Raw genomic sequence first — 21,718 nt, forward strand, 5'->3', positions numbered from 1 at the left:
TTGTTTTTCTCATGTTTTTATTTAGGACTTTTATATAAAATTCACCAATTTACCATTGGAAGTGTTTATAGATACAGCTATCATACAACAATGATGCCTATACCAAATGTACAATGTCGCCTTTTACTGCAATTCATAAAATACCATAATTGTCAAAGGTACCAATATAGGCTACTAGGTCCTGCTGAAAAAAGCAGAATTAACAGCAACAGTGAGCAACACAAACTGTCTTTGTCAGACAACTGCTGGTTTTCTTAGGATATGAACAGTGTGTGTTGCTGCTGTGTGTGGTTTGTGAGTGTGTGTGTCAAAAAGGGATTCATCGGTGTACCTTACTAAACTACAACTGCATTACAGTTTAAAAAACACTGAAACATTCATATCAAAAAGAGCCATTTTCAGTGATCTCATTTGACCCATTTTTTTGTACGCTTTTTGAGCTCTCGTCGTCTTTGTACCTCCACAATAATTTTGATAGGTATATTTACTCTAGACAACAAAATCAATATTTGGTCAGTCAACATATTTTTTTTTTTTGATCACCAAAGTGTAACAAGGAAAAGAAGGTACCACATTTGCTGTACTTTAGTGTGAGTTCTGATGTCTTTCTTCTAATTCTCCCCTCATGTCATGCCCACTAAAGACATTTTAGCCAGTAAACTGATTGACAAGCGCACTATGGTACATGTTAAACCACATGACTTGAGTTTAGTCATAGTTTTTCAATTGTGCCGTGGAAATATAATGTTATTTACAATTTATACATGACTGCGCCTGTGAAAGTACAGCTAACTCCCCTTCCTGGTCTAACGGTTTTACTGGGTTTTTCTATCTGCAGGATTCTACGAGCATAGTAGACCGGTTGTGGGTTTGCCGTTCAAAATTGAGGCACTATTTCAATTAAAAACTTTTTTTTTAATGAAAGCTGTTTGTTCGTTTACTCTTTTTTTGTAAAATTCTTATGACTTTGCGACTTTTAAGTCATAAAATCGTAATTTGCAGGTCAGTTGAACAAAATTAGACATGCAGACAGAATGTACAAGTGGGTTGAAAGTAAAGCAAACTATTCAAGAGTACTATCTGAGATTGAAAGAGGAGAACAAAGCCAGCTCTGGATCCACTTTTTTACCATACGGTGAGTGGTTTGGTTCTCCTTTCTACACCGTTGACCAAAGTCTAACAGTGTTCTGATGATTTCTTTCTGATTTTTGTTAATATCTTTGCTTATTTTTACTGTCACATGTTGTTGGTTTGTCGGCATCTTTATCATCGGCGACTGGAACCATCTAATGGACGCCCATTGCGCCTTAGGTCTCTCGCGGCGAGATGAAGCGGGGCCCCACGTGAAGCTGTTAGAGTCCTCGTAGCTGGAGGTGAGTCCTGGTCTTCCATGAAGCTCTCCGGACTGCCTTCAGCATCCCCGTCGGGCAGGCTTCCACAGCTGGAACCTGGGGACATTGTCTCTACAAGATCATCCCTCGCCAAGTCTACCACAGTGTCCTGGTGCGGCGCGCCCTGAGGGCCCCCCTCGTGCGTTGCGACACCAACCAGCAGTCCCGTGTCCCCCTCAGTTGTGCTGCCAACGTTCCTCCCGCCGTCTTGATCCTCCAGGAGGTTGGAGAGGAAGCTGATGTACTTCATCGCCAGCCGCAGGATCTCGTTTTTGCTCAGCTTCTTGTCTGGAGGGTGAGTGGGGATGAGTTTGCGGAGCTCTGCAAAGGCGCCGTTCACATTCTGCTGGCGCCAGCGTTCACGACTGTTTGTGAAGATGCGGCGCACGATCTTCGGCTGGCCGGCTGGAAGGGGCAAAAGGGAGAGGAAAATGGAGACATGGAGTGAAAATAATACGCAGAGCTGAAACAGAAAATGTGGTTCGCCGAGAAGCTAAAGCATCAAAACGGAATGAAGAATTAGCAGCAACAGATGCCCAACTTTGAGAACAAATATTTATCTGAAAAAAGAGCCCAAATATAACTTAAAAACTGCTAAACTAGTCCTCCAGTAAAGCATATATTTTCTTTTTTAAACCAAAAGTTTGTCCGCAACTTTTTAAATGTGACACAAAATCCGTTCATGTTGCCAAACCCCAAAACGGAGTGATTGAGGGTGTCCACTCACTCAGTAGCTTCCACTGCCTACCTTTTATTTAGACATAATGAAATGATTCACTGCAGGTAGTCACATCCTCCCACCTCCAACAATGATGTCTTCTGGGCTATTGTTGCCCTTGGAACACACCCAGTCTATCTTAATCCCTCAGCCCACTCTGCAGTAAAACCTTGGCATGGAAGCAGCAGCAGCAGCCCCATTTTCCTCCTCTACTGTGAGTGGGCAGCAGTGGAAATATTAAAAATCTTCCCGGGAAGAGCTTATTTTAATTGCATGCAGGTACATGGCAGCTCTTGGAGTCATGAATTCTGATTTATTTTGCATTATTTGTGAGGCATCTTCTGCAGTGGATGGATGAGGATGGAGATGGGGAAGGGATATTTGGGGGTTGGCAGAAGGAGGGACACAGCAGAGGTGCATCTTACCATACTTATAAAGATCTAAAATGCGCCTACCCTCGTCGAGTTCAACCTCATAAGGCGCCGGGCGGCGCTTTACCCTGTTGCTGGGGTACATGCTGTACTGCTCCGACTCCCCTCCAAGACTACAACAAATAAGAGAAGATTATAAAAAAGCAGCATTCATTATATTGGAATGAACTCTTGTAAATGCAGCTTATAATAAGTGGAGAGCAAGGTGGCATTTAATGTAAACAAACTCAATTGCATCACTTTTTTTTGCAGAATGGAATATTTCTGGAGCTATAATTATATATATTTTACTATAAGTGCACGGGATTTCATAAAATCCACATTTTGTTCTCTTCCTGCCTGCAGCTTTACCTGTTGATGGCTGCAAGAGGCTGCGCCAGGTTGTAGAGCATCGCCCGGGCCGGGACAGGAAACGCGTTTGGGCTCAGTTGGACCATTCGAGCGTCGTCTCGTTGCGGCGGAGGGAGCGGCAGCGGTGGAGGTCTGCGAAGTTCTGTGATCGGCACCAAATGGCTTTCAGTCCTCGGCTCTAGCACTTTTATAGCCTCCCTCCTGGAGAGCTCGATCACCGGCACTTCCCTTTTCAGGTCAAGGGCGTTGTGAGAGGCAGTTTCCTTGGCAACGCCGTTGATGATAATGCTGGTCCCGTTGCTCGAGTTCTGCAGAGGAACGTCATCCGTCTCCTCAGCGCCTTTGAAGCTCCCTCCCCTCTCCTCGTCGTCTTCTTCCTCCTCCTCCTCCTCCTCTTCTTCTTCTTCTCTCTCCTCCTCTCTCCGAGGCTCCTCGTCCTCCTTGTATCCGTTTTGTCTGGAGATGATGGCGGAATCCTCCCACTTTCCAGGACCGGAGCCCGCGTCGGGACTTCCAGGACAAAGCTCCTGCTGCCGTTTTTCCATCATTTTTAATCCTTCACCCGTCGTTAAAGTCCACCCTGCACTCCTACATTTAATTATTTCATTATCAAAAGATGATTTGAGGCGTCCGTGTCAGAAAAAAGCCTCATTCGGTGTCCTTATAAAGACCTAGCGAAAGAAAGAGATCATCACCACTTGTACTTCATTTATCTTGTAGTTAATTACGAGGCTATAATTAATCAATTATTGTTAATCGACATGAAAGATATGCTTCTTCTTTCAGTTTTTACTTAAATATAGGTTGTAGTTGAGCTTCTAAAATCTAAATTTTTTCTCTGGATTTGGTTATTTTATAAAAAACGAAGCATTCCGTTTAAAAGCTTTACGCATTATTTTCGTTTAACAAATTTGGAAAAAATGGAGATGCCTTTAAAATAATGAAGTGGTATTTTAATTTTCACATATAAACATTTTTTAAATAAAACGAAGATTACCCTATTATTTCCCCTTTTGACATCCCTCTACATCCACACGTATATTTTAATTTTAAATTAAAATCGAAATTTTGTTGGCAAGAAAATGAAATAATCGCCTTGTAGAGACAGTTGGTAGAGCATGACCATACGGTGAGCTTACTAACGAGTGTTCCCAATCGAAGTGAAACTATTCTGTCCTTTTTGTTCAAAAGTAATCCCCAGAAAACCCTTCAGAACCGTGCGTAAATGTGGTTTTTACGCGCAAAAATTAGAGAATTACTGTCTACATTTGTAAGAATAAAGGCCATGGCTGCTGCTGTTAACATGATCATCGCTGCACTACACACCGGCGTCAGGTGTTACATTAAAATGTTCGATGAAATTCAACAGAAGCACATATAAAACCGAAAATTGACGTTTTTTTTTAAATTTTTTGTCGAAAAAAGGCGCACTCCTTTTCCCGTAAATCCTCACGGAGGCCGCGCATCCGTTATTCAGGACATTCTCACACGATCGCACGAAAAAACAATAAAAAATTAATCAATTCCATCAAATTTCAACCATTATTTCCCTAAAAAACGTCCGACAGCAATAGTATTTCAACGTTAAAAGACGCAAAAGCGCGTATTTTTCGGACTTACCGCTCCAGACGTGTTGTTGATGTTACTGTGTAAGTGGAGCCATTTTGTGAGTGGGTCATCCATGTCTGAGCTTTTTCTTTTTTTTCCACCAGTTTAGGAGCAGTGTGTATGGGTGTGTGAGAGCGTGTGTGTGTATGGGCGCGCGCGCCTCTCTGAGTTATTCCTCGCCGCATCCAGTGCGCTCCCTCTGCATGGGGAGCGGAACACAGGCCGCAATGTGGCCGAGTGAGATAAGCGCACGGCAGCGGCCTCTTCATTACCGATAAGCCCCTAAACCCATTATTTATGAAATGATTCATTATTATTTGGCTGTCGTGGGCTATATAGTCTTGTGGAGGGCAAGGCATTAAAAAAAAGCAAACAGGCACAGAGCAACGGCCTGTAACAAGAGGCAGTAGACTGTATACTGTAGGCTGAGCTACTTTAAGTCGGCTGTTTATTTATTTTTTTAATGGAATAAACAAAAAATCGGGTTTTCGTAGCTTTTGAACAACATATACTCACATCATAAGGTTTTTCTCTTTGCTAATTTATCAATTAATTATACATGGCAACAATGAAGAGTCTTTTTTTAATAATCCACGCGCGTCCATTAACTATTTTAAACCATGGTGCGTAATTGCATATATATATATACGTCTTCTGATTTAATTAGTTATCATTTCCTGACTTGGAGGGGGAAATAAATAAAATATCATCTTGTGTGTGAGAGGCGTTGTTACAGCTCCGGGGACGTTGGCCCCCGTGCAGAGTCATGGCTCTGGGAGATAAAACACCTCCGCTCGGCCCCTGGAGACATCAGATAGAGGAGCGGAGCATCAACTGACACACTATCGGGACACAGTCGGGACTGCCCTAATCTGAACGGGGACACCCTCGTAACGGATTTTAGACACCATGTTTGTTTTAACCTGTAGATTTAATTCAGATAGATAGATAGATAGATAGATAGATAGATAGATAGATAGATAGATAGATAGATAGATAGATAGATAGATAGATAGATAGATGGATAGATGGATAGATGGATAGATGGATAGATGGATGTTTTGCACTCAGTCACGACTTCTTGCGCCTTTTGTGGACATCAGTCACGAATATTCTCCTACATCCTGCGTTTTCATCCGCGTGTGAAGCAGCAACCACCCCCCCCTTTTTTTGTTGCAAGATTGGCACATGATCAATCGAACAAATGTGGTCACCTAAAACATGCAATCAAGAAATGTAATTAAAAAAAATACACTACAAAAACTGAATCATAAGAAAGTAAAATGACACTTATTTTTTTAAATGACTTATTTTCTTCCTTATCAAGGATGTTTTTTTTTTAATTAAAACCATATTTGTTACAGAAAACACGTTTTAGTGTCTTAATTTTTTACAAAATAACAATTCTTGGTAAGACCATTATATTGGCAGCTTTTTTTGCTTAATTAAAGAAAGAAAATCACATTTTCAGAATATGTGACTTAAAGGGGCCCTGCTTTAGTAGTTCAAAATTGAAGCATTTTTTTATATAAATGATGCTCAATAAAACAGTAACTTTGTGTGCATAAATGTGCAACAGACTTCTTTTTATTTATTTATTTTTTTTATTTTGAAGCAATAATCTCATGTTAGGCCATTGGAAAAATAAAACTATAGCCAAACAAACATGGACACTACTTTAAGTCAAGCAAAACAACATTTAAACCTTTTCAAAAAAAGATTTATTTTACAGCTCTTTTTTTATATAAGGAGTCTATGATAACTATGATAGGGTATACATTATTTTTCAAAACTTTACAACAGAAGCAAGATTTTACAGTTTTAAATGTGTCAAAACAGCAGTATGATGTCGAGAGCTTTAAAAAAGTTATGAATTTGATTCAATTTAATCACAAAAGTGAGTTTGAATTCCACATATAACCGTTTTCCACACTGAAATACCAATTTTTAAATAATTCTGCTGATTTGTTTGAACAATACCTAACCCTTTTGTGCATCTTGTACTATTTCCTGCAGATCTGTTTTACAGAATAAATTAATTTTCTCCGTCTGTTCATCCGCCAAACAGCTCAGTTTGTCCTCAACAGACGCATCTGTCCCGCCTCTCAGCGCTGATTGCGTCGAGCTGGCAGAATCCGCAGGGAAGCGGTGTTGTCTCGAGTCATGAGTCGAGTCACTTGATCCAAACTAAGTCCAGCCACCGCCTCTCCATTCACCTGCAGGATTTCATCCCCGACTCCGAGGAGGCCGACATACGGGCCCTCTCCACTCCCATCGCCCACTTTTTCAACATAAACACCTACAAGGGTGAAAATTTTTAGACTTTTTAGTTTCAGAGAATCTGTCTTTTGTATTTACGTGAAAGAGTTAAAAAGTCACCTGTATCTGGACGACCTTTTCCTCTTGAAATCACAAAACCAAAAGGACCATTTGGTGGCTTAATGAGCTCCAGGAGGAGGGAGCCATCAGGAAAAGCCTGGGTCACACGGCCCAGCGGGCGCACTATTCTAGTGACGAGCACGTCCTCCACACTCAGAGTCCTGTGAAGCTCAAGCTGAGGGCTATCTGGGCTGTAGAAGGAGATATTGAAAATCAAATTCTGTGTCAAACTAAAATACCCCTTCTTTGTCAATACTCCTGTTTCCATACTCTTACCTGGGTGCCAGACCATATGGTATCTGCACCTCTCCAAGAATTGTTGACCGTTCTGTTCTTCTCTCTAAACTTTGCACAGAAGAGGCTTTCCGCAGCTGGGCCAGTGGCAGCACCTGGTGGCAAGAGGGTGGCATTGTAAGAATTAAGAGGAGTATTTGTATGGAGAAAAAAAAAACGTTTATGGAGCTAAATTAGGGCCAATATTATTTAAAACTCAAATAAAACTAATTAAAAAAATATTGGTGTTTAAACAAAAAAAAAGTAAAATGTCCAGAACTTTTTGCCATTCTAAAATAAATGTAACTATTTTCAGCTTCAAATGTTCTGTTTTTTTAGATTTCAAATCTTGAAATTTCAATTTAAAAACTTTTTTTTCACTTTCAACTTTATTTTTCGTTTTCCAATCTGAAAATTTCAGGTTGTCTCCAAATCCCCCCCAATCACTGTACAGTACAGCGCCATTTTCTAGTGCTGTCCGAATAACTCCAAAATCTAGTGCACTTGAAATTTCCCAGAATTCTTTGCAAAAAAGTAGCGTGCATCGATGCCATTGACTGTATATAAGAACATTTTTACAGTCAATGATCAATGCACACTAGATCAGCGAATATAGACCACAATGCATTGCAGTCGAACAATTTCAAACAAAAAAAAAACATGTTAAAATGTAATATTTGAAAAAAGCATCCACATTTTCACTATCAGAACACAGTGGAGTCATAAATAAACGTCGTAAAATGTCCGTATTAATTTGATTTTTTACTTTGTGAAAGTGGTGACGCCATATCCGGTGTTTAGAAAAACAAATGAAAAGTAGTGAGCATCGTGTCCAAATTACCTTTAAAATCCACTTTATAGTTTTTTAGTAGTTACTGATTAGGGGTGGAATTCGGACACAACCTCAGTTTCAAAATGTTGGCAGCGTTGGGGCGGGGTTAACTCAAAGGACCAATCAAAATCAACGAGGGTTGTAACTTCAGACCTGGTGCATTCACTGACTCTGAGAATTTGGATATCAGAAAATGGCTGTATTGTCTGTACTATCATAGTCTGAAGTTGTCCCAAGACGGGTCTATAAAACAGAGTTTTATCATTTAGAAAACGCTGTTCTAGCCCATTTAAAGCGCCATCTTACTGTGCTAAATACAGGCATCAAAAACGTCCTTATGCTTGAATAAAATGGCTATAACACTATTGAAGCTCCAGTTATCTCCTGTGGCCTAATGACTTGAACGTTTGCACTTTAACTTTTTGTCATGCAGGAAATGTATGTTCAATAGCAAAAAGTTTCAGACATTTAAAATACGTTTTGATCAAACAACAACATTTTTTTAATTTTGTGTTATTTGGGTTTTAAAGAATATTGAATTTAGCTCCATATACTTTGTGAAAGGAGACTGTTTAAATCATTTGATACAATCTCAGGATTGTCTTTGCAACCTTTTTGGCATTTATAGTTGCCTGGCTCACCGTGTGTAGGGTCTGCAGAGACGGTGTCCTCTGTATGCGAATGGAGGGCTGGGGTCTGCGTGTAGGACTCGGTGAGGCTGAGTTTGCTCGGGGGGCAGAAGGAATACTGAGCTGTTCCATGCTGCTGGAGCGACCTCCTTTCACCAGTCTGCCAACACTGTTCAGACCGATGGAGGAGAAGAAGCGCCGCAGGAACAGCTTCGGCCTCCCGTCGAGTTTTCTGAAACAGCACATGGGAATTGTAACATTTAGGAACTGAAAACCTTTTATTTTCCTCTTCTCTTATGCTGTGAGGTGCATTGCTTTTTATCACCAAAAGGGGGCAGTGTTTTACAGTTTAAAATAGTCTTTCAAACAGCGACACCCTGTGGACTGTAAGGTCAATTTTAATCTCCTGACTGAAAGATCCATTGATGGGACCTCAAAGATATGGGATCTAATTCACAAAAAGACTTTTATCTATGGGCTCACCTGGAACCATCGCTGTTCTCCTCCCATAAGGCCTCAGCTTTCAGATGCTCTGCTCGCAGCAGTTCAGCTCTGAGATCCTCAGCCCTCGACAAACCCGGGCCTCGCACGGAGCGACTGTCTGAACCAAAACCTGAATCTCCACTCAGACCTGTAGATAAAAACTGTTATTGTAAAAACATTCATAATATCAACTATTTTCTTGTGATGTAAATATATTTATGTAAGAAGGATTTAGTAGTTTGGGGCCAAGCTAACAATAACATTGAGCGGTTATTAAATGATGGAACTCACAGGACACTATCGAGTGGGGTCGATTAAAATATATCCTCAAAATGGTCATTTTCTGCTGTTTTTTTCCTTTCCTCTTTTTTTCTTGTTCCTGATTTTTTTAATTTACTTTTATTGCAGGGGTTACAAGTTGATTTCTCACTGACTACAACCCAGAACGAGCCACAAAGTCTTCCTTCAACCTTTAAAAAATATGACACTGATTTATATCTATCCTGTATTCACCACTATGATAAACATAAATAAACTGTTGTTCATTATTCATTAATAAAATACAAAAATTAAAAGAAATTAGCCTTTTTTTTGCTTTTGACAGAAGTTCCTTTCAAAATAAAAGACTCCCTGTCACATAAGATCATCTCAATGCAATAAGAGTATTAGTAGCCAGTGTAATGTCAGCAGTGATTAAATAACAATAATTAATTGCACTGTTGTTGGTGCATTTCTGTAAATCTAACAAACTAAAATGAAATCTGAGCTAATTAAGAGATCCCTGCCATATTTAAAATGTAATAGTTATTTTCAAAAATAGAAAATTATCTTAATAATCCAGTGCGCTTTAAAACTGGTTGACTGATTTTTTTTTTTTCAGGACAGGACGTAAAAAATGTGTCAAAATGTTGTCGTTCGACTTGTGATACGTATTGTCCTTTAACTGTTTGTAATGAGTTAAAGTTTGAGTTAGTTTACTTTTTTCCCTCTTTACTACTTCCTAACTTCTTACTTTACTGTTACTTTTTAACATTAGGAACTTTCTTAGTTTTCTTTAATAAAAGAGCCATAATGGAGGGGTAAAATAGCCACACGTGGCTCTGGAGCTGCAGACTGCAGACCGAAGGTCTAAGAATTATGATCATTTTTACCACCACTTGGACATAAATGTTTCATCTTACAGCTTTTTAAAAAAAAATCTCTTCAAAGGCAACGTCAGAATTCCTTCACTATTTAATGCGTTCACTATTTTGTAGTGCGGTCCGAAAATCGAGTGCGCTAGAAATTTCCCAGAAGTCTTTGCGAAAAGCCAGTGTGCATTGATGATCACTCACTAGACCACTTTGCAATTTTAGCCCCCAAAAAAGTGTTTAAATATAATTTTCTAAATAAACCATCAAGGGTTTCATTAAAAAAATAGATGTTGTAAAATGCTAGCTTTGATTAGGTTTGATGATTGTTAATGTCATATCCGCCGTTTAGAAAAAGAAAAGTAGTGAGCATACGAATTCCTTTTAAAATTCAGGGCACCAGATAGTCCTGCACCATGTAGCTTTTATAGGGATTAGGGTGGGAATTCAAAAATAGCCCAAAATTTTCTGTCTTGTCTCTAAGTTGCTGTTGACGGAATATTCCAGAAGGGCGGGGGAGGATCAAACACTTCCAGATGAGCAATGCTATGTTATTTTGGATTCTTTGTAACATAGTTAAATAATAACGGCATAGAAATTACTTTACATTTGTTTTCTTTTTTTCCCTCATAAGTCCGCCACTCATGAAAACTTTTGGCTACTTCATCTCCATATCAGCCATATTTTCCCCCTTTCTTCTTTGAAAATATGTTTTTGATCATTAAATGTCCATGTTAACTGGAATCATAAATTTAACTCTGAATTGCTCCATGTTAACCTGAGCTGTAACTTCAAGTTTATGATGAATCAATGAACTTCCATCTATTCCAGTTTGCTATTTTGTATATTTTACATTCATTCATTCATTCATCTTCCAGACCGCTTCGTCCCTTTCGGGGTCGCGGGGGTGCTGGAGCCTATCCCGGCTACTGATGGGCGAAGGCGGGGTACACCCTGGACAGGTCGCCAGTCTGTCGCAGGGCCTCAATCACACACACATCCACTCTCACATTCACACCTAGGGACAATTTAGAGTCACCAATGAACCTATGAAGCATGTTTTTGGACGGTGGGAGGAAGCCGGAGTCCCCGGTGAAAACCCACGCATGCACGGGGAGAACATGCAAACTCCACACAGAAAGGTCCCAGCCGGGAGTCGAACCGGGGCCTTCTCGCTGTGAGGCAAGAGCGCTAACCACTGCGCCACCGTGCAGCCCGTATATTTTACATGCATTACACAAATAATTTTAAATGTTTCACATCTTCATGACAAAAATTAAAAATGGGAGGAATTATGCCTTCACATCACCTGCTGCATCTGGAGTGTTTTCCCAGAGCTCGGCCGATGGTAGATCTGCAGGGATTCTAGCTGGAGAGTATCTCAGAGTGGTGGGTCTGGCACAGGGTACTTGGTTGCCTGACGTTGCCCCCCCTTGGCTCAGGGACGCAGACGTCTCTGAAGAGTCCAGTAGAGGCGGCGATCCACCGTCTCCCTGATTTGATGACATCTGAAACTGAACCGTGGACTGCCCTGCAGCAGAACGGTTCCGGGAGCTGGACTTCAGGGCCGACTTTATGGGCAACGATGGGGTAGGGGACTCCCTCAGTTCCCCCGAGGGCGGCTGTGAGTGTGGCTCCAGAGTCATGGGACTGCCAGGTGCGAATGAAACGCTTCTGCTCAAGTTGACTCTGTTCCTTGGATTTGAGTTGCGTCGCTGAGCCCACGATGGGCCGTAAGGGCCGTGACCCGACTCCAGCCTACTTTCTCCTTTCCTGCTCCTTCTCCTGAGTTTGCCAAAGCCAGAAGACTTCCACCCCGAGCTAACCTCTTTGCTTTCCCCCAACACGTAAGCCCCAGCAAACGTGACGGTGAGTGAAGCTTTGGGACGAGTGCTCGTGTCTGGTTTGTTTGAAAGCACCCAGCGAGGAGAGGCCTTTCCCCGTGCGTCCTCGGTGCTGCCAGCCTGCGGCGGCTCACTGTTCTGTGGATCTACTGTGGACGGAGGCTGCGGTTCTCTGACGACTGAACCACACGCCTCACATTTCTTTACCAGCACTATTATTTCTTTGACAACCGTTTCCTCACTTTTTACCACCTCATTTTGCTTGGAAGGAGGGGGCATGGAGACGCTTCTGTGACCTCTGCTCTTCTCTGAACCACTACTGCTGGAATCTGTGTTGGTATCCTTATTCTTGGACTTTGGCATCCCTGGCCGTCCTCGCTGTTTCACTCTGTCCAAATAGCGAGACTCTGCTTCTTTCTCGGATTCGTCCTCGAAGCGTACACGCGTCGGCGAACAGCCGTGACGCCTGGTGCGGCCTGGTTGGTCGGTGGGGGAAGTTTCTCTCTGCATAGGGACAAGGAAGGGGCCCAGGACGGTCTGGGTTGAAAGATCCTCTTTGGTTTGAACAGCTTTTTGTACTTTGGTTGGACTTGATGATTCACTCTGGTGTTTTTTGCTGCAAAGAATGTGCAAGAAATGTGTAAAACTGCTTTGTTTTGTGTCAGTTGGTGCAACTGGTGATTTCAGAGAGGAAAAACTAAATACATCTAAGCATCGGGCAACTTTAACATCTGACATATAAACCTGCTCTCTCTGTAATCTTTTTTTTTTTCAGATTATGTCATAATCAAAGATTTACCGTCAGATTTGTTTTGTTGAAATTATTGTAAAATCCTCTGCAAGTACTCTTAATCCTAAATTAAAGAAAGGCTTCCTGTTTATAAAAAGGGGATTATAAATGTCTTGTTACATAAAAACTACAAATGCTTTCTTTTTTTTCATGGAAAATTTTTGGATGTAATTATAAGAATAAAAAAATCCTCAATCCAATTGATGAAGTGCAGCAAAACGACAAAACAGAGAAAAAAAAGAAACTTTTTTTCAATTGAAGAGGAATATAAAAGATGAAATCTGAACTTTAAGAGAAACCGAAGTCATGAAAACGTGAATTGCTGTGCAACTTACACGGAGGTCCTCTGATCCGAATGGGAGCGTCTGGGCCGATCGCCTCTGATGTGACTGGAGCGAGCTTTGAGCCTCGCACGCTCCAGAAGACGCTTGGCCTCCTCATGTCTCGGGCTTAGAGGTAGTTCATCCCCAATTACAAGAAGTGACCTGAAATTATTAATTAGCAGATTAAAAAAAAAAATGCCACTTTGATGACTAGAATCTAACATATCAGGGAACGATATGATTCATTCTAAATTATACAGTGCTTGGGTGTTAAATAGGAAGAGCCTGGTCTCTGTTGATCCATATCCAGTAGCATTATATTTCCTAAAGATTGACTTAGAATGAATCAAGCTGCATCTTCCTAAGCTGTCTTATGTAATGTCAGCGAGATGGACCTGGGCGTGGTTCTGCTGGTGAGCAGGACAGAGAAACGTCATCCATCTCTCTAAGCTGCTCTGCATTGTGCTCCATGGTCTGTCCCTGCCTTTATCCTCTGGTCCTGTGATAAAGATAGCATGATACAACATCCACGTGGATTATCCATGTAATGGACTGAGTGTGATTCATTCTCTCCTGCCAGTGAAGACTAACAGACAACTGTGTTTCAACAGATTAAAACTCCTCTTAGACCCACAAAAAACACAACAGAACTTAAAGGATATAAAACATTTTAGATATAAAAGCAAAATCTTGATCTTTACCAATTTTATTTGGTTATTATCAAGTAATTTTCTCATTTACAACGCCAGATTAGACAAAAATTGAAATAGTAATTAATTGAAAATGCAAAGAATAAGGCATTAACCCTTTAAAGCCCACCACAACAAAGAATTGAAGTTTTTTATTAATATTTATTAACAATCCTGATACAACATGTGACTTGTCAAAAAATATTGTTGAGGGGAAAAAAAGCCCCTTATTTATCCATTGTCTCAAATTTGATCCAAGCATTTTTAACTTGGTGGAACTGTATTATAAATAATTAATTATCAACAAAATTAGCATTTTTTCAATACAGCAAGTAGTTATTTAAAAAAAGAATAACAAGAGGTTAGCTAGTCTCAACCTAAAGTTGAGAAAATTAGCGAAACCTTTTCCCGCCAAAAGTAGTTTTGAGTAGTCATGGGGGCAGCCATTTTGAAATGAGCAAGAAAAGTCCTTCTACTGCCCCTAGTGGAATGATAATGCACTGCATGGCAGAAAACATAGACTAAGTCATATACAATGGGGTTTTAAGGAAGGTTTTTATAATGTTAGTGAGACAGAGGTCTCAAAATTATATGTATCAAATATGATACAAATGGTTAAATAGGGTTAACTTGTTGCATTGCAGTTTAATTCTAAAATTACTTTATCTTTGTCTGCACTGTGTCATGCATTACTTTTCACATGAAAATAATGCTACATTCCAAAAATCTCCATTTGCAAAAAAACTTTATGTTGTTAAATTAAAACAAATATTTTTTTTACAGCGGAAGTAGGCAAACTAGACTTTTAGGCCATGAAGGCTCTGACTTTGACAGGATTGGATCAGGAGCAGAGACATGGAGTGTTTTGTAATTCGCCTCATAAAAGAAAGAAATTACACAAAATCTGGATGAAAACATGATTAATTTTGATTAAAAATTACTTTAAAATAAAGTTTTTGGAGTTTTTATTTAAAATTGTAATTGTTTTCTCTCATTTTAGTGCCAATTGCACTGATGGAATGATGTACATCAGGGAAAGACTCAAACTTAGAGAAAAACCATGTTCATGTGGTGTTGGAATCGACTCGAAAAACACACGAGAGCATCAGATAAACAAAAAAAATGGATCCAGGCTGAATCATACCAAAGACTTTAAAACTGGGATCCAGTGCTTCCCTACTTGATTGTAGGATTGGGGGTTTTAAACCTCCAAATGGTTTCTGAGCGCGGCTGTGTCTGCAGCTCACCACTCCCCCAGGAGGTGGGTCAAATGCAGAAACAACTAATAGGACCAATTTTCCTACATCACTTAAATGCTTTCAACACCTAAATAACACTCAATTGTAGTGCATCATCTACGGATGGAAAATAAAATGAAGGGAAAATATGACATTAATTAGCATTATCAAGATTTTTATTCCAGTTTTGAGACAGAGACAGGATGATACATCCTAGCAATTAGGACTGGGTTGATAAAACTGATTAATTGATCTGAATCAATCTAAGCTTAATAGATCAATAATTGATAATCGATAATAAAAGTAATCGCATAATAGCTTGATGCTAACGTATATTGGGGTTTCCCATAGGACGGCTAATGCTAACCCTCTTTTAAGGAAACGTTTTTTAAATAACCATTTGTAGTCCAAAGCTCAGATTTTTGCTCATATTTCTTCTTCGTCTTCTGGAGTAAAGTGTAACGCTATAGCGCGATCGCCACCTAGTGGCCAAACTGAAACGCCCTCCAGGAGAGGCAGAACAATTGTTGGAGTTTCTCCGTTTGAGAATCCATGTAACACTGTATGGTATTAATAATCTCATCATAATTTCACCAATAAATTTTACAGTACATGAACTGTATTGGATTAATTTGAAAATCTTAAAAACCTATATTAAGTATTAAGGTATTTCTGAACAAATGTGTCCAAATCTGTAAACCATGTAAACTCAAAATTGAATTGAATCAAATTGAATTGAGAGGATCGATAAAATAAAAAAATTTAGAATCGAATTGATTCTGAAAATTATAGTTAGCCCTACTAGCAATCCTAGTACTGTGGTTTTGTACATCCTGACATGTTTGCCAAAATGATGAAACAATTTAAAATGTTTCAATGTTTTTCTCATGGAATGCCAGAATAAAAACTATTTAGAACCGTAAGATATAGAAATTCCCTGGACAAGTTAGTAGTTCAATTTTTTTTACGTTGTTTTGTGCAACAGTATGAGCTAAATGACTTAAAATGGGAAACCGTCTCTTGGACATTTTACTTTAAAATTAGAGTTTTATGACATTTTTTGATTGATACGAAATGTGTTCATTACATGTTTAGGAGTCCCACATTTATTTGATGAAAATATGCTAAACATTACTTTCATATGAGCAAAATTGATGTAAGAGAAAATGTATTTCCTTACCTCAAATAGGGCTCAAGTTCTTGAGCGAGAAAGGCAGTGTTGGTGTTGTCCAAAACACTTTGGCTTCCTGAAACTGACACCAAAACACAAGATTTGTCTTGTGAGCTGATGCTAATGTTTAAATGTCAACATGAAACAGGATTTCTTGGTAATTAAACTACTTAGGGATTTTTTTAAAGCCTAATGCACATAGATTCACTCAATTATCTTGGTTAAGCCTCCCCAATTAAATATTTCATTTATTGAATTATTAAAAAAAAATAGCTCTGCAACAACTAAACAGACTTTGATCTAACAAATACAGTTCATCACATTGAGCCCAACAGACACTGGCATGAAAAATGATAAACAAAAAAAGGGAAAATACATAATCTGTCATCCAGCCTGCATACAAAGCCCTCCATTAGGGCTCAGACATGGATTCAAATGTAGGGGCACTTCCCCCACTGCTCAGTCTGCTAATAATAGCAACAAGCTCACGCACATGTGCACATCTAACATCTGCTCGCTGCTGGGAACCTGCCAGGTTACATGTTGTCCTTAAACACATCATCTTGGATGGATTGACAGCAAACTCTAAATCATAACAGCTGGAAAATCCCTCACATGAAGGAAATAAATGAACTTTCAATAAATAAATGATCCCTGCAAAGCCTAACATTCTAACTGTTCTACACATGCACACCTTTGTGTGTATCATAGCAATACTCTAGCTATTAATCCAGCTGATTTACTGTTTTAATGGCACTTGAGATCGTTTTTGAACATTTAAAATGACCAAAAATGTTTCCTCTATAAGTACTTAAAGACCCATTGTGATTAAAATGATGTTTTTGGTGTTTTTAACATTTTCTTTTGAGGATGAAGGACATATAAAGAGAAAATTGAGCAAAAAATTGTTTTTCTTAGTATATCTTAACTTGAATTGTTATGAAACAGAAGCAGACAAAAAACTGAGGTCTGAAAAGATTTTATTGTGATGTAGGAAAATATTCTGTGACCACAAGCTCCCTGTTTGCATCCACTCAAGCTACTTTAGTCACTTCCATTGAAAGTCTTTGTAAACGCGCCTAAATACACGACTGCCGTGTACAAAAGTTTCGCGTTCATGTGCTCATATGCAAATTTCTGCAATTTTGGGCTCTACGTATAAAATGAGCATAAACACAGGTCAAACTATGACCAATTAGGGACTTGGATTTGGTAGTGACGCATGGATAGCGACTGTTTGAACATTGATCATGAAGGAGAAAATCAATGGTAAAAAATAATCTGAAATCAAGTCCTTCATTTATTGGAATAGAGCTGTGAAAGAAAAAACTGGAGCAAGATTTGCACCTTTTGGACATTTTGCGTAAACCCTCTTCCAACTGTAGGAGGCAAATATGCACTAGAATCTGGTAGCGACAGTCCGTTGTGAACACCGTATGCTAAACACGTGTTTCTGAACGTGTGTCACATGACTACCATGGTGAACTGAGCTGGCATCTGGCTCAAAACTGTGAAGTTGCTCGCCATTTTGTTGCGTTGCTAATGTTAGTTTGGAGGTGTAAGCTAGCAGGAAAACTAATAGCTCTTGGTAGCGGGGAGCGGAATTGGGGGTGGGGTTACTGGATGCCCACCTACAACTCAGAAGCCAATTTCTAGTGAACGACATGCTACAACTACATCGTTTTTTTTTTATTTTATTTTGGCTAAAAACTGCATAATCATAATTAAAGGAACACTGTGAACAATAGATCAAAAGATGATTGAAGTGAAACTTTAACTAACAAACCAATCCAAATTCTTCTCTTCTCCCTACCCCTCCATTTGAAGGGGCATTTGTTTGAGAGTGGGGTCAAAAATATTTTTGTAATTTTTGTACAAAACCCTCCGTTACTAGGGTAAACCGCATCGCGCTGTGCCGCGGAGGAGAAGCGTTTTACTTCATGTGGGTGTGCTCTGAAGCACAGAAGTTTCTATTTAAATGTAAGTAATGATTTTTTAGGCTGGTTTACACTTCCAAGCAATTCGTCAAGTGAAGTGGTCGCACGGCCATCGGAGCAGAATCTCTCCAGTCGCTGTTGAATGTCACACGCAACTGGAATTTACACCCAGTGTGCAATCGCCCCAATGTAATAAGTACATGACTACGCAGAAAAATATCTTTGAATATTATGAAAACTTACTGAAGTAAGCGGACATCTAAATAGAAAAGCAAGTCACTGGAAAGATATTTCTTATGTTTTATATCTTGCAGCATTCCAGAATAAAATTCGCCCTTTTTTAAATTTGTATTTATTTTTCGTCGTTTTTTTTGCCTAACTCTATTTAGTGGAGGACCACATCACTTCCTTCTCCACCTTTCATGTGTCTGCGCATTCACAGGCGCAGCAAGAGTGTGAGGAAGATGTTCTTCCCGTTAAAAATAAACGCTGGAGACGATCACATCGCCTGAAAACCAGTCGACATTAGTGTGAACTAGACTGCATGATTGTGGATGTGCATACCGATCACTTTGAAGTATAAACACAGCTTTAGTTGTTGCATGACCTTTTTAAAGTTATAAAAATGCTGTTTTTAGGTATATTCGAGTGCTGACTGCTAACGCTAGCTGACCCGCAACTGTTGGTGACATCATTGAATTAAAGTGACGCTATTTTTCCATGACTCCCCGTTTGGAGGGCTAAATGTAGGGGTAGGGAGAGTCCTTCAACCATGGGCAAAGTACACTAGAGCATTGACAAATGTACCTTTATAGTCCACTCTGTATGTGAAGTCTCCACAGTAGCCCACACTTTCTCCTCCACACTGATCTTGTTCCTCCCTGCAGTTTTGTTGTCGTTCCCTCAACTTGGCGTAGGCCCTCTCCTTCACCCGAAGCTTCAAATCAGCACAGAGCACTCCGCTCTGAGAGGGTAGAGAAGTGATGCTCTCCCAGGAGTCTGAGTTGCACAGTTCTTTGGCGGGTTCAACCACATCTGCCTCCTTTTGCTCCCACCTGTCCAGGTAGCACTCCCCACTCCCTGATTGTTTCAGTTCTGATGGCGTGTTGATGGTATCCGACCCACCTCTGGCTTCCTTTCCGCTGGTCGGTTCAGATTCTGACTTCCTCTGATGCTCCTTATGTTCTTCTATCTGAGTGTAGTCCTTTGGTGGTATGCTGTCAGAGCCAACGCCACTGAGGAGCAGGGTTTCTGGACGTGCCACTCTCCAGAAGCCCTTTGGAGGTGCCCAGTGTTTAGCTGAGGACAAGTTTGAAGTGGAAGCAGAGTTGTTGGAAGCTGAGGAAGAGGAGAGCAAAGCTGATGGTGGAGGAGGCGATGGGTTTTTCTTACTTCTTGAGTTGTCTGAGAGAATACTCTCCAGACTGGCGCTCTTCTTGAAACTACGAGACCGTCCTTCCTGGCAACCACTCTGGTGCTCATTTTTGTTGGATTTGTCATTTTTACTATCTTCTTCCAGACGCTCTCTTTGTACATCGACTGGTGGACTGTGGATCTGTAGCCTGACCTGCACCTCTACCTCCTCGTCTTCATCACTGCTGCTCAAGTGCTTCTTGACCCCTGACTGCCATGAAGGAGCCGGCACAGACAGCTGTTCTCTCTCTCTGACTCGGTGCCGCACAAAAACTTCCGATTGACTTTGTTCCGATGGGCTCAGCCTTTCCCTGTCCTTCTCTCGGTCTCTCCCTCTTGTCTTCCTTTGAGTAAGGGACTTCACCTTCGTCTGTAACGCGTGCACGGCTGAACTCTGAGGAGGGAGCGACGTGTTGAAGGACGAAGTGGAGAAAACTGGTTCCGGAACCGGGCCGGTAATGAGCCCCCAGTTAATGGGAAGTCCTGCAGGTACGGGGCTGAATTTTTTTTCAGTAGCTGCTTTTTCTTCCTCCATTTGCTGGTCATGGGAAAAAGATCCAGACAGAGTCTGAAAAAAAAGAAAAATATGTCAGCTTTCAAAAATCAGCGTTCCAACACTGATACCTTTACTGTCTCCTGCTCCTTACACTGGGGGCAGATATGTATTGTGGATTCAGTCACGTTGCCTTATCCAGTGATTACTTTGCAGGGCACAGGATAATCCTTTAGAATGAGAATAAGCAACTGCTGTCTGCTACTGAGACCTTTCAAGCCTAAGGAATACAATATGTGGTCTATTTCTTTTACAAGCAGCCTAAGTTATTTAAGACTTAAAATTCTGTCACTTGTGCAGTCAAAAGAACAGAAGGAGGCAATGAAATCACCCATAAAAACTCATCCACGCATAAGAGCGTTAAGCAAATCTCATTCATAGAGAATTATGCAAAGCCAATGTGACATATCTGCCTTTATTTTCAAGTGTAAACAACCGATATTTTAATAAAAAAATATACCTAAATGAGGTTGTTAAAAAAAACACACTTCCAGTTATGAGCGTAAAGAAAAAGTTAACATGAAGAAAGGAGCAGCTGCACAAATTCAAGTTACCTTCCATGTTAACATAACCTGCACCGAGCAGCCATGCAGACGTTGCAACCCGCAGGATCGGGTCTGTTTCCAGCATGAGGGACGATGGAAGGATAAAAAAAAGAAAGAAAGAAAGGATGCAAAAGCAGAAAAAGAGGTTGTATTCCGAATCGAGAATGTAAACAAAAGTAAGCTTTCTCAGAGCATCTCCTGCAGGTCCAAAGGTGGCTGTTGTTTCCAGTCACTCTGTGCGCCCATCATCCAATCCGAGCAGCGTCAGGCGAGCCGCGTTCCCTCTATCATGATTGGTCCGGTAATCCCTTCAGAAATCACTGGGATTAACAACGGGGGAAAAAATGGATTTCAAAAATGCTTGCTTTAATTTCGCCCTTGACTCAGGAACCGACTGATGCTCTGTGTGTTACATAAGTGCAGAGATAACACCGCGTCCTGTGCATTTAGGGAGCGACAAAATGGAATTGATTACCTTATAATAGAAGAAAATATGATTTACATTTAGTAAAAAAACATAGCAATGTAAAGCCAAAGAAGGCATAAACCAGAGATGTAGTCCCCAAAAGAAACAGATAATCTCTACCTCTTTTTCCAACACAATAGGAATGTTAAAGGTGCTATTAGCCTTAATTTAACCTCATCCACTTTTTATTGCATTATTTTTTCAATTTTCATTCACATACAGTATGCTTTATTTTTAACATTATTTTTTATAATTTGACTTTTAATTAAAGTATTTTTATCATTTCGTGTTCCATAATTTTGCTTTTTTTTTACACTGTTCTTATTTCATTTAGAGTAATTATGTCTCTTTCCTTCTATTTATTTCTTACAGATCATGTAGTTTGGGTTTTATTTATAATGTATCATAAAAAAACAATATATATGAGACGGATATAATGCTGAAATGATTTTTAGCTGATCAAAAAGGCTTCTTTTTTATCTCCTGAAAGCCCAGTCTTCCCTTCACATCCACAAGTGTACACA

The 21,718-nt window shown here is 40.0% G+C and overlaps 2 protein-coding genes across 4 annotated transcripts; both read right to left on the minus strand.

Annotated features, from left to right (window-relative positions):
* Window positions 1-4,854, minus strand: tal1 (T-cell acute lymphocytic leukemia 1). Of its 3 annotated transcripts, XM_024262448.2 has the most exons (5): window positions 4,512-4,854; window positions 2,892-3,562; window positions 2,535-2,653; window positions 1,549-1,796; window positions 1-1,448 (listed from the first exon to the last, which is right to left on the minus strand). In XM_024262448.2, exons 2-5 carry the CDS (start codon window positions 3,437-3,439, stop codon window positions 1,353-1,355), a joined length of 1,011 nt encoding a protein of 336 aa, XP_024118216.1. In that variant the 5' UTR covers window positions 3,440-3,562; window positions 4,512-4,854; the 3' UTR covers window positions 1-1,352. The 3 variants fall into 3 exon arrangements, with proteins under 3 accessions (XP_024118216.1, XP_024118214.1, XP_024118215.1); XM_024262446.2 differs by having other exon boundaries at window positions 1-1,796; window positions 4,512-4,846; XM_024262447.2 differs by having other exon boundaries at window positions 1-1,796; window positions 2,565-2,653; window positions 4,512-4,836.
* A 1,235-nt stretch (window positions 4,855-6,089) lies between these two features.
* On the minus strand, window positions 6,090-21,321 carry si:ch211-13f8.1. Its single transcript, XM_024262420.2, has 10 exons — window positions 20,738-21,321; window positions 19,025-20,198; window positions 16,290-16,362; window positions 13,195-13,344; window positions 11,535-12,685; window positions 9,096-9,243; window positions 8,625-8,844; window positions 7,155-7,267; window positions 6,879-7,069; window positions 6,090-6,798 (listed from the first exon to the last, which is right to left on the minus strand). The coding sequence occupies exons 1-10, from the start codon at window positions 20,750-20,752 to the stop codon at window positions 6,605-6,607; spliced, it is 3,429 nt and encodes a 1,142-aa protein (XP_024118188.1). The 5' UTR covers window positions 20,753-21,321; the 3' UTR covers window positions 6,090-6,604.
* Window positions 21,322-21,718: the final 397 nt, after the last annotated feature.

This window comes from Oryzias melastigma, unplaced genomic scaffold (genome assembly GCF_002922805.2).
Source record: "Oryzias melastigma strain HK-1 unplaced genomic scaffold, ASM292280v2 sc00306, whole genome shotgun sequence".
NCBI classification, from domain to species: Eukaryota; Metazoa; Chordata; class Actinopteri; order Beloniformes; family Adrianichthyidae; genus Oryzias; species Oryzias melastigma.